The sequence below is a fragment of the Halichoeres trimaculatus genome, unplaced genomic scaffold (genome assembly GCF_033239565.1).
Source record: "Halichoeres trimaculatus isolate MK-OKI-2021-1 unplaced genomic scaffold, fHalTri1.1 fHalTri1_scaffold_18, whole genome shotgun sequence".
Lineage (NCBI taxonomy): Eukaryota > Metazoa > Chordata > Actinopteri > Labriformes > Labridae > Halichoeres > Halichoeres trimaculatus.
In genome coordinates, this window is record NW_027437196.1 from 16,248,195 (window position 1) to 16,261,058 (window position 12,864).

Sequence of the window (12,864 nt, forward strand, 5' to 3'; positions counted from 1 at the left end):
GATCAACTTACATTGTCAAACCCTGACATTAAAGAAACAGCTGTTGTGTGAAATCTGTCTGTTTTCAGTTTCAGATTTTTTATTTTACATTTGAAGCCATTTTGAAGGTTAAAACTTAAAAAATGAAAAAAAGAACACACATTCCCAAAGTTTTCTTATTTTACATATAGTGCAGATAAACAGGAGGTTAAGGTCTCTACATTGCATCGGGGTTTTATCTTATTGTTTGGAGGAAAAGAGGCCCGCTGCAGCCTGAGAACGGATGTTATTATTACATACATTTTCAATAACAGCAAATAAAACATGAAAGAAGTTCCAGCTTATGAGAACCTGACAGTACATCTGAAGGGCATTAGCTGTTATTAAATATTTCAAGTATCATGAGAGTCCTAGAGGAAGGCTCAATATCCACGTTTGTCGGGTCTGTCAAACAGCTGACATCATAATCCAAAGAGTGAGAGATTTGACTCACAGATCGATAAAACATGGAAAAGTGTCAAAGATGGCTTTTTGTGATAGAAACCCATGTTTCTACAGTGAGATGTGATATTTGTGCAGCCAAACGATGAAGAATGAAGGATTTGTGTTCTTGAGTGACATTAGAGCAGTCTTTAAGGATTCAGATTACATTCAAGAAGCTAATAATCACAATCAAGTTTCTGGACCTATCTAACACATTTTGCAGATTAAATGAAACCAAAATCCAAAAACCTAACCCCTTACTCCTCCTGCTATCTCCACAGACATCTTTTAATTTGACAAAACTTTCTTGGGGATTATTTTTAATCCGTTTAGTGGTTACATGGTCAGAACTGTAGCATGGGAACCAGTGGATTAGAGATTGTGGTTCACTGGTTTTTATATTTCTTGAAAATCATTTTGGCTGAAACAGTGCAAACCAGCATGAAAGTTATGTGTTCAAGTGCCAAGACGTTGCCCAACATTTAATCTCAGTGAAACTAGTGTGTGCAGTGTCTTTTCTTTCATAACATGCTCTGTTTAACTGGAACAAGATAACTGAGTGCAGTTTCTGCTAGATACAACCTGTTAAATGACTGTTGCACTCTTTTTCTGTCTTTTTACACCGAGTGTTCACAGGAGTAAAAACTACTTGGCTGATAAAATTAAAAAAAGAGGACACAAAAAAATAAAAGGATGTCATGAGCAGGCCGCAGGACAGTCTCTGTCAGTGCTGGACAATCCAGTGAAAATCCTCCTGAAAAATGCTGCAAAGCATTCTGGGAAGTCTAATGATATGTGACACTTTGCATCCAAATCTTTCTTTTTCCTACTTCTACCCACTTAGTTGTCCAAAATACAGAGACAGTGATGGCTTCTGAGCTCTGCAGCAGAGAACTTCATTTCCCATGATCCTCTTCATATCAGATTGCATTCAGCAATCAAGTCTTGAGTCGTCTCTGAGACTCTAAAGAGAAGTGTTTCAGTGTAATATGTATTTTTTTGAAGAATTTGTGTTTGTGTGTGAGCAGTTCCCAGGCAGTGAGTGAAGTGTGTGTGTGTGTGTGTGTGTGTGTGTGTGTGTGTGTGTGTAGATATGCGAGTCCAGGAGTTCATCTACTTCTCATCTTCATCACCTTCACTCATGCTGCTCATAGAGGCAGAGGCTCCTTTAGGGGAGGTAGGGGGTGAGGGCCGTGCATTGTGCCAGCGGGCGGGGGGAGACGGGGGTGACGGGGAGCGCAGGGGGGAGAGTTCCCTTGGGGGACTGTTGCAGGGCGACTCCCGGGGAGAGAGAGCGTAGGAGAGCATCCGCCCACTGCGCTCCTGAAACACCTGTTTCTGTAACAAGAGGAAAAGAAACATCACAAGGGAGCATGTGTGAAAAAGACACAACTTTAGACACATAAAGAACATACACCAACTCTAAATAAGACATTTAAATGTAGGATTACAATGTTTAGATTCTAGAGGACAACCCAAAGATAATGAGAATGTATCAATATCTGGGTGGTATTTAAGTAAAAAAGCTTTTGTCCACTTTACAAAGAGATGAAATAAAAGAAGACACTTCATCCTTTGAGGATTGGAGCCACTGTTTTCTTTATAAACAAGATTCTTACCCAGGTTCCATCAGGTCCGAACAGCTCTAGAAAGTTGCCGATAAACTCTCTAGATTTCTCTTCCCATTTCTGAATGAGGTCAGCGCTCTTTTCCTCCACACGATAAACGAAATGTTTACTCTTCTCCTCCACCGTGCGAACCTTCTCTTTCATTCGGTCCACCTGGTTTTGCAGACGGTACTTCTTCTCCTTAAAGGGATTGGATTTGATGACAATTTATGAAATTATCTATACACTGAATCAGTGAAACAAAGCTAGTTAAGCAGAGTGCCGGTTTAGCCTTAAAGTGAAGGTTTGTACCCACTAAACATTGCTGCCATTTGAATAAAGGCAAAAACGACTTCCATATGCTGGCACTGTGGAGAAATACAAAATATCCTGCTCTGAAAAAGTAATCTTGTATGAGCTAAGGCATTGAGAAGTTGCATGTCATATATGTTTTCTGACCTGTGGTTGCATAAATTATGAAGAAGATGTTGTTTGCATGATGTTATAAGATTTCTTTTATAAAATGTAGCTTGTACATTTGTCTGACTCATAGTTTTTGGAAACAGTACCCAAACTGTAAAGTACTGATCCCGCTCTTACGTTGATATAGCTGACGTTTAGCTCCTTTGCTGTGTAGCCACGTTGAAGGTTGCGTCTGGCATAGACATCATAGTCTCTGACAATTCTTGTAATTAAGTCAGATGTTGAGATCCCTTCTGTCCGCTGTGTGGGCACAAACATCCCTGGTATACACATGAAAACACACAATTAGAAAACAGTACTTTTAGACTGAATCCACAGTGGGGTTTTTTTAACTTCCTGTTAGGTTTCAAATACTGACCTGCCTCCTTGATGTGTTTATAAACGTCCTCACTTCCTGCTGAGGAGTATGGGATATCATCATGAGCCACAAAATCGATCTGAGAAACAATCAAAGGTCACGCACTGTATGGTTGGAAACACTGGCACACAAACATGAGGAAAATGGGATGTACAAACAGGTTTAAAGGTGGACTTGGATTCTTCTCAATAAACTTAATTAAATACTGATATAATGACTGCTGCTAACTTTTGCACCTGAGAAAAAGATTATGCCTTTAGGTCTGCAGGTCTTTTCTGATGATGGATCCTTCATGCACAGTTTAATACACAGACACAGATAACAATCACACACACCTTGTGTTTCTCCAGGAACTCCGGCGTGAGAGTCCATGGTGCGTCTCTCAAAATCTCATCGACATAGCGACAGTGTCTTAGTGCTTCATAACGTTCAGTCTCCGTCATGACTGTGAAACCTTTGTATTTATGGGTCAGCTCATCACTGCACACTGCCAAAAGTGAAAACGACAACAGAGGGTCACGTTAGAGAAAGACAGAGAAAAAGGGTTGTATGTTGCGTGTTATCTCGTAGCTCTGTCATGAAGTCTGTCATACCTCCTACTATGAGGTAGGTGTTGGGGAAGAGGTTCTTGGCCTGCATAAGAGCACGGGCATGGCCGGAGTGAAACAGGTCAAAGATGCCATCTGCATAGACTCTGACAGGTCGGTCCACTGTAAACACACAGACAAACGACTCATACATCATTTCTAAATGACACAGAGTTATCCAATTAGGACAGAGAGTGATAGATTCATACTTAAGATGACATCTCTTTAACTCATGGTGATTAAAGGCATTGCCTTTATGAGTCTTTATCATAGGCTCATAACCTCATTTTTTGCTTATACAGCTTTCTTCCTTTTCAAACTTAGTGCTAAAACTTCTTGCAACCTCCTTTTACCAGACCCCAAAGCCACCAGATTTGTTTTCATTTTCAAACTCTCTCTGTGTCATCAATTGAAACCAAGCTCTTTTTCTGGTCTTAAAATGGCTCCATGCAACTTATTTGATATCTTGTTTTTCCTCAGACCCATAAAACTCACTTTAAAGGCCTGTTTTATTATTAATATTAAAGAAAATGCTTTGGTAAACTGCTAGATAGCCCTGTTGCTGTAGTAGTACAAGCTAACAATTTCACCATATTTTATGTGTAAGAGATCAGCTTTTCAAACCAAAATAGTAAACCATCACATTTAAAAGAAACTTTGGTGGAATGAGATCCTCTGAAAATCCAGGCTGGCAGAATGTTTACCTTCTCTATTCAGCAACAAATACCAAAATACTGCTAATAGTTGAGCGCCAATATTAACTCAACATACATTTTGATAAATTGAAGACGAGCACTAGCAGTTGTAGTGCTGGCTAGTCACGATATTATATCTAGTCCTGGTAAAAAAAAAAATGACAAAGGAGGCTAACAGCAGCAGTGGAAGTCACTGTAGTAGCACTAGCTAGAGTTTATGATGATGTTTATGATGAGTTCATGATTGTGATGATGGGCATGGTAGGAATGACCAGTGTGATCACACCCTAACACTTATGGGTTTTCTAGTCTCTGAATAACAGGCCCTCTGACTGATGGGCCTCCTGGTTTCTGAATAATGGGCCTTCTAACAATAGCAGTGGTGGCAATGACATTTTTAAAGGGCACTGTTGTATCTGTTGCCCTGCAGAAAGCTAGCCGTAGTAGTAATGATACAGTGAGAGCAGAAGCAAAGGCTCAGGTAGCAATAGTAGTAGTGTAACAGGAGAAGGACTAGCAGTGAAGGTAGCTAAAGTAGCAGAAGCACTAGCATCGGAAGTATGAGAGCAAGTTGTTACATTTGGAAGTTAAAATTAAAACTGAAATGAAACTGAAGAAGTAGCAAGCTTCAGAGTTTGGAGGAAAAGCAAGTAGCACAAAAACTAGCTAACTAACAAAGGTTTGTTGTACCATATGACAACAAAGGAAGCAGCTGCCACAGCATTAACTCAAGCATCAGACACAAAGCATAGTGTAGGCCTTAGTGTAATACTATTAATGCTACTTAAGTGGTAATACTGTGTCAGTAGGAGCTTAAAGGGTGAATAAGAAGACAACATAGGTATAATAGTGGGGAAAACAGCAGCTGCTGTAGCATTAGCGTCAGTAGCAAGCCATGCTAGCAGGCTAGCAAAACTAGTATGATTGGTCGTGGTGCTAGTTACACTGAATGCTGAGTATTAATCCTTTTCTGGTATGAGGGAGCTTAATGGGTAATTGAAAAGCAGTAAGGCATCAGTAACAAACAGCAGTAGGGAGGTATAAAAATAGAAAAGTCTGAAAGCAGGCACAGGGAAAGAAAATATCAAAGCATGTGATGCAGGTATGAAAAGAAAAAGGAGCCTGAGAAGAAAAACAAGCAAGCAAAGGTCTGCTGTACCTGGGGTGCCTCTGCGAGCCTGAGCAATGGTGAGTTTCTCATGAGGGGCGCGACATTCACAACTGGTCTCTCTGGCAAAGATGGCAGGTTCTGTCAGAGTCTGAGAGGAGAAAAACCAGACGGAGTGATGAATAAAAAATAGTACAACTGCTTCTCATTGAGTGGAGAGGGTAAGCGTCTAATTATAGGTATTTAAATGATTTTAAACACATTCATGAGAAATACATCTTCAGCTCAGACACTGTCCCCAGTCCTCTCTGTCCACATTCAGTCCTGTTTTAGTAACCTCCATTAAGATATTGACCACCAGGGCTGACGCCTGCTCCATATTGGGCCGATGGACTGAGAGAGAAAGAGCTGCACTCAGTTTTATTGATCACTGTGTGTGTGTGCGTGTAGGTTTGTGAGTAGCCTGTCTGTGTACTAACATGTGGCAGAAAACAGGAACAGAGTGATTGATCTGTTGTAGAAAACCTCTCAGGAATGAGCCCCAAAAGCTCCAGAGAAGGAAAGAGTACATGTAAATGAGGCAGATGTAGAAAGAGGCAAACACATGGAGACACATAGAAACAAAGACAGAGGGAGAGTAGAAACAGTGTTGAAGGCACATTAAGGTGAAAGCGTTGCACTGAGTCTGCCTTAAATTTGTCTTTGTCTGCCATCTGTTGACTGCAGGGAATATCCACTGAATCTCATTCACACTAATATCAGAGAAACAGAGTGTGCACAGGGAGGTAAAGAGTGGGAGTGTGAGAGGAGGATGATAAAATGGAAATAGAATCAGTCTCTGGGGACAAGACTGGAAACTGACGTCAATATGTCTTCCAAGAGCGGCAACAAAAACAGGGGCTGACCTGACGACACACTCCACGGACACAGGTAGGGACAGACTGAAAACATTAGTCTCCTTTGGATGGATACAGAGATATTTGAAAAAGTCCAGCAGTGGGAACAAATAAAATTTTATTTCTGATGCTAAGGATTAATACCCCACTCTAAAATTTAACAGCATTACTTTTTAGAGTAGAGCACACCCTGTTAATTGAGTTTTCAAAAAGACAATTTCTCCTACTGAAGGTTATTCTAGCGAGACATTACTCAAAGAAATAAATAATCCTGTTGACATTGTGTTGTCCTCTGTGCCTGAGAGGCAAAAACATGAGCTGTGAACATGCTGCTGTCCTCACAGCAGTATGTTCATGGCTCATGCCAGCTCTTTTTGGACCCTGAAGATGACATTATACATTATGTTTTTAAATTATCAGATGAAAACTTCCTACAAAAAAACACATATGCATTTATGTGTATTATGTGAGCTCAGTTGTGTGTTTTGTTCTTTTACTAAAAGCTAGTATCAAGAAAAAGGGAAAGAAAATGACCAGCACACTTCTAGATTTTGTTTCGAAACCATGACTCCTTTAAAGGCCAGATATTAGCTTCTTAAAGATGCCATAAGCAGACATGCACCCATACATTTTTATTATCTAGCTACTCTTTCCTCAAATAAAAGAGTATTTTAGTTTTGGATTGTTTTTAGATTCTAACTTTTTTCCCATATAACATAGCTGGTATTTCTGTTACTACAAGTTAATTTATCCTATTCTCTTGAGGTAATAGAGGTAATGATTGTACAGAGGTTATGGTTGTAACCTTTGTTCTGTGACTGAAGAGACCATGTCTCTCCATGTCAAGGCCGCTTGGAAACCTGTGACAATCTGTGTTCTGGTGATCCAGAATAAAAAGAAGTGCAGACGGACCACAACATACCAAGCTCCCTTCAAACTAATAAGAAGCAAAGCTTATTTCTGTGCGTGCAACCCTGGGATATAATTCATGATCACCTGTCAGTTCCATTTACTCTACTGTTCTTTCTTTTTAGGGTCATAGGTTCTACCCTCCAATCCCAGCTGTCCTTGGACACAAAGCAGAGTACACCCTTTAAAAGTTACCAGTCTATTACAGAGATTCCACCACGCACACAGTTACACCTACGGGCAGTTTAGTGCGACTATTCAACTCAATGGGCCTGTTTTTGGACTGTGGGAAGAATCTGGAGTACCTGGAGTGAGCCTACGCATGTATTAATGCAGGTCTCCTTTTGGCTCCTGCCGTTTAATTTGTATCAACAACTATTTTTAAACATGCAATAAAGGAGGAATTACATGCAAACATAAAACAAGACTTGCCAGTGTTTTTCACTCTTGAACATTTAGCCAGAACGTGTCACAGTTTCAAGAAACAAAGCTTCTCCAACACTAAGCTCATTCTGAAGGAGCTTAGTTTCAAAATGAAGCCCTTAGTGTAGCTGTGAGGTTGCATTTGTTCTAAAAACACAGGGAGTATAAAGATGCTTATGCTGCATAATGCCTTTAGTTGACGAATTACCATCGGACTCTCAGTTTATTATAGGCTACAAATCAGTAAAAAGTCAGAAATCAAGGCAGCAGTTGAGAGGTCTGGGAATGAGCATTTTAGTTTGGATGAGGGAATTTAATGACATATTAAGATGCTTTATATGAATGCAGGCGTTAAAGGAAGCAGGAGAGCAGCAGAGAGGAGGAAAACCAAGAAGGCATTAATTTTTTAAGGTCTGTTTCTATGACCTGTTTAGCTGCCTTTCCTTCCCATTTAAAAAAAAATTTGCTCTCACATTTTGCCGGGTCAATAGATTTTCACCCAAGATGGAGCATTATTCAATCACAGACTCTTTTAAGGCTTTAGAGCTACAGCCTCAACTCCCATGATTCCCTGGGCATGGTGAGAACAGCAGAGTGGCTTCCAAACAGTTAGCACAGAGCAGATGGCAAAGCTTAAAGAGACTGACCAGTGGAGCACACGGGCCTATCAGGACGAGCGGTCAGCAAAGCCCTCTTTGGCACAAGTAAAGAACATCTGGCATAAGCAGGATTAAAGGCCAACAGGGACGGCGGGCACGAGAAAACATCAGCAGTGAAACCCTCAGATGAAGAGACAAGATGAAAAGAAAAAGATGGAGCTAGTGGAGGAGCCAGGCATGGATGCCAGGATGAGGGCTACACCAAAAACAAAGGAGTCAGTATCCTAACCAAGGAGATCTGTCCTAACTGCCGCAGTATCCCCTCAGCAGGACATTCATGCTACATTCTCCACAGTGGGATCCACTCCTTCATCCAAACATGTCCACTCAGCATTCTGAGCAGACACATGCTATAGGGGATCTGTTTCGTAATAGGGGAGGAAGCAGGACCCTTTGTCTTCATCTCCCTGTCTCACATACTCTCTACCACACACACACACACACACACAACCAAAAAACATTACACTTGATTGCCCTACCGTCCGAGGATGGGGGCAGGTGTGTTCAAGCTCCTCCATGATTCCCAAAGACTCATGGGATGCGTCTGTTGTCCCTCTGTTCTGTGACTCAGCATCAGTGAGACGATGCCTCTCTCCTCTCCTCACTGCTCTGTCTCTGTCTCCTTCCTCTGATTCCCCGCCCACTCTCTGCTCATACTGTCTGCCTGCCTCTTCTCTCCTCCTCATCCTCTCTGATCCCTGATGCAGAGAGGATGGGGCAGGGAAGAGGTGTCACTCTGTAGCTTCTTTTAAGTACAAAAGGGGGGAATACAGCCATAAATCTGTTGAGAAAGCACTTCTTTTATAAATTACATTTTTGAATAAATAACTAATTAATTGTAAGTATCTTGTCTGTGTCAGCACACAGGACAAGTGTCAAAACTAATGATGGAAACATCCAACATCTTTAGCTGGACATGAAACAAACTGAATTTAATAGCCTATTGATGCTCCCATTTGACAGAGAAAATACAACTAGGCTATCAAAGAAGCAACGGAATATATATATTCTTATTTTTAACTGTTAACTATTATTTGCAGTAGGATAAGTGACATTCACCAGCACCCTGTAAAAACAGTCTGTTAATGTTGTTTTAGGCTATGATTTGACTGTTCCAAGAGAAACACAATGAACATGGAAGAAAATCTAAATTTTTCCGCAAAGTTTGAGGCAGAAGCTTTGGTAACAAGTACTTTGTAATTGCTGTCAAGCCAAAAAAGAAGGAGAAGAAGAAGAAGAAGAAAGAAAGAAAAATGGAGGTAAAGTGGTTTGATGTTAATGTACTTTGTATATTGTAATTGTTTTTGTCGTGACAAAAGCAATAAGTTGGATTCAGGAATCTTGTATTAAAATGTAATTGGTCATTCGTCGAAAAATGAAAAGGGTTTTTACTCCCAGAAGCGAGTGAGACGTCGTCACATTAGACGATCTTATAAGCCCTCGCCATGGCGACGGAGAAGAGGAGAGCGCTACAGGAAAGGGCCAATCAGAAACGAGCTACAGCAGCTCAGACAGCAGGGATTGGTAGAGAGGATAAAAACACCATCAGTGAGATGTTGTCGAGAATAACAGCATTGTTTTGAACATAAGGGGTGTACAAGGTGTTAATTAAAGCACTGGTAGTAATAAAACTTCCCTTACACTACTTATTGTCTATAAACAGGCCTCTGAGAAAAAATACTCACAGATATCTGACTGTTTTTAAACGTCATATTATACTTAACGTAAAATTCCCGTGACACCACACTTACTTGTTGTGTAACATACTGGTAGCCCATATGTTACGCCCTTTGTTTGACAGAAGACTCACAGCCTCCCGCGTATGTCAGACTACTCGACAAATCTACCCCATACAGAAGTAATTAAAAGCGTGTAAACCAATTTGCGTCAACGATTCTTTCATACAAAATACAAAATAACAGTATCTTACACCAAATAGCCTAATGGTATAAAAGATGTCTTACTCATTCAAAGACCTTAATAACAACAGTTCTCTAACTTTGAAGCTATCTTACCTGCAGTGTTCCTCCTCTGCTACAAAAAGACGCAACAGCTGGGCAACACGAGTGCGCTCCGAGACGTCGCTGTTTCACCATGGTGTCAAAAAAAAACTCGCTGTATCAAAGTTTTTTTTTGTTTTTGATACTCCTTTTTTTCTCTCTGATTTTCTGTTTAGTCTGAGACAGCGGATTTTTTAAGCTCCAGCACACTACGCGAAGAGCAGCGGAGCGCAGACAGTCCGTCTGTGCAGAGGACCGATCAGCTGCTCACTGATGATGAGCTCAGACAGCTGAGGGCAACGGTCCATCTAGCAGACCCTGCTGTAGCAGAGGAACACGGACCATACTTTCAAGGGCTCTATTGTAATGTGAACTGTAAACTGTGAATGCAATAAGAAAGTAATATGTCTCCTTTTACACAACAAATCACAATACACTGTCACTACAAAAATGGGAATGATAACAACAAATATCTAGCCCATAAACTGGCCACACTGTACACAAATGTAGTGTGCATGAAGACAACACACGCATTGTTTTCCCATTGTTTGAAGCACTGTTTGTGTGCTCTTGGCCCCAATCTGGTACAGGAACCCATTGTGTTTTAAAGGGACAGTCTAGTAGACATCTAAAAATGAAATATTAGACATAGACATAAAAAAAGATAAAAATGGTGAAACCCAAGAGGTCGTAGTGTGACAATGAAACCATATTCTTTGAAGTTATAAAAACTACATGGACTAAATTGTTAATTTATTTTACATGTTGGACTTGCAATGTTTTAAATCAAATATATGTGTGAATCAGTTGCAAACCACAGATTAGGTTTTTATTATTATTTTAAAAAGTGTCTTAGCTTTTTTTTTTTTTTTTTTTTTTAAAGCTGTCAAAGGAAAGAGAAACTGTTATAACAGTTCAATATCCGGACAGACAACCTGAAGACTGTATGGTTTTGACAATTTATTTTGGTGGATGAAAGCAGGCTGGAGCCTTGGCTAGAATGGTCTGGCTGCGGTGGACAGGAGATGAGTTGAAGATGGATGAGCCAAACACGCTGCTGAAGACTGAAGCCAGGCAGGTTGAAGCTTGAATTGTGTGGGTTTTTTTTTTTTATAATTGTTTTTATTGAACATTTTGTACAAAGCAGAGCATCAAAAATGTATGAATAAGACAATTACATAATTTAATATATATATATATATATATATATATATATATATATATATATATATATATATATATATATATATATATATATATATATATATATATATATATATATATGTGTGTGTGTGTGTGTGTGTGTGTGTGTGTGTGTGTGTGTGTACTATTATTAATATTAAGGGTCTTTTGGCCAAGCTAATAACAGCAAGCCAGATCGCAACCTTTGTGCTGAGGAGTAGTCCAAATAGTCCAAAAATGGGTCCCAGGTCTTATAAAATTTATAAGGCTTATCCTTCAACAAAGTGGAAAAAGCTTCCATTGGTATAACAGCAATGACAGTTTGCAGCCACTGATGTGAAGAGGGTGCTTCAACGGAAATCCACTATGCCATTATACATTTTCGGGCGCAGTGTAATAAGATGTGCAGAAGATCTTTCTCACAGACCCGTGCAGGCAAATTGTCCTCAAGGCCAAGAAGACAAGTCCGCGGTCCCAAATTCAATTGACACTCGAATATGGCACAAAGCTTAGCTTGAATTGTGGTTGAGCAGGTGGGGAGGATCTGAGGCACAGAGATTTAAAACAAACAAACAAACAAACTAACTAACAAACAAAAAAACAACTGATGTCCAGGGAAAAAAAAGCAAAAGCCTTGTCGGAAAAAAAGGCCAAGCTGTCTGTACCCCAAAGGAGACTGAATGATCCGGCAGTCTGGATGTCCTAGCCAGGGTTATATACTGCAGGGCTTGGTGAGGAGGTCAGATGCAGGTGAGGAGAATCAGCAGTTGCAGCAGATCAAATGAGCAGAAGAGAATCCAGAGTCCATACCTTGCAACACAGAGACAGACTGAGATGAACATGACACACTGGGGAGGTTTAACAAACAGGAAACCCAAGGAAAGGGAGAGGCAAAGCCCAAAATTGAACACCATAATATAATGAATGCATTTCTCATGGATTACTGGGCTAGTTGAGTAATGTCACAACTAGTGACTTTAATCCAAGCTCTCATGATCTGCTATACTTAAATGGTGCTGGATAAATTCAATCTATTTCACATACAGACTTCAAAGACTCAGAGAGAGTCAACCGCCAGTAAGTGATGATAAAAACAAGTCAACACAAATAAAATCTTCAATGTTTGATTTCTTTCAAACAGACAATCCTCTTGAATGACAAGAAAAAAACAACTCATGTTACGTAATTATTGTCTTTGGCTAAATCAGGCACTGCACTAAATTACGTGAAAAACAGTTGAATACCACAATAAAAGGAAGTAAAAAAGTGATGAAAGTGAAAGTGGTTCCTGTTCTCTTTCTCAGCACTTCAGACTGTGCATGCTTGATATGAAGATGCAAAAAACTGACCAGCAGATGGCAGCAAAAACTGTGTAAATAATTACATTTAAAGGTGTTTTACTTTCGACTTATCAAGCTTAGTTTTTTACATGTTAAGCTTACAAGTTTTTTGTTGCTAATTGGACTTGGAAATAGCACAATGTTTAGTGTATAAT

At 40.0% G+C, this 12,864-nt stretch overlaps 1 protein-coding gene across 2 annotated transcripts; it reads right to left on the reverse strand.

The window, feature by feature from the left end:
* Positions 1-43: 43 nt before the first annotated feature.
* On the reverse strand, positions 44-10,437 carry pcyt1ba (phosphate cytidylyltransferase 1B, choline a). 2 transcript variants are annotated; one of them, XM_074693057.1, is made up of 8 exons: positions 10,203-10,437; positions 5,352-5,451; positions 3,504-3,620; positions 3,246-3,397; positions 2,911-2,989; positions 2,670-2,812; positions 2,082-2,270; positions 44-1,800 (listed from the first exon to the last, which is right to left on the reverse strand). In XM_074693057.1, exons 1-8 carry the CDS (start codon positions 10,281-10,283, stop codon positions 1,576-1,578), a joined length of 1,086 nt encoding a protein of 361 aa, XP_074549158.1. In that variant the 5' UTR covers positions 10,284-10,437; the 3' UTR covers positions 44-1,575. The 2 variants fall into 2 exon arrangements, with proteins under 2 accessions (XP_074549158.1, XP_074549157.1); XM_074693056.1 differs by lacking the exon at positions 10,203-10,437 and adding an exon at positions 8,667-9,025.
* Between the last annotated feature and the right edge of the window lie 2,427 nt (positions 10,438-12,864).

Bases quoted from the DNA above. Each gene is read 5' to 3' on its own strand.
- pcyt1ba (XM_074693056.1), bottom strand. From the start codon at position 8,873: ATGAGGAGGAGAGAAGAGGCAGGCAGACAGTATGAGCAGAGAGTGGGC. The intron at 3,621-5,351 runs GTACAGCAGACC...GTGTGTTTACAG, and splicing joins GGCTCGCAGAGGCACCCCAG to TGGACCGACCTGTCAGAGTC. The intron at 3,398-3,503 runs GTATGACAGACT...CACTTTTGGCAG, and splicing joins CACCTACCTCATAGTAGGAG to TGTGCAGTGATGAGCTGACC.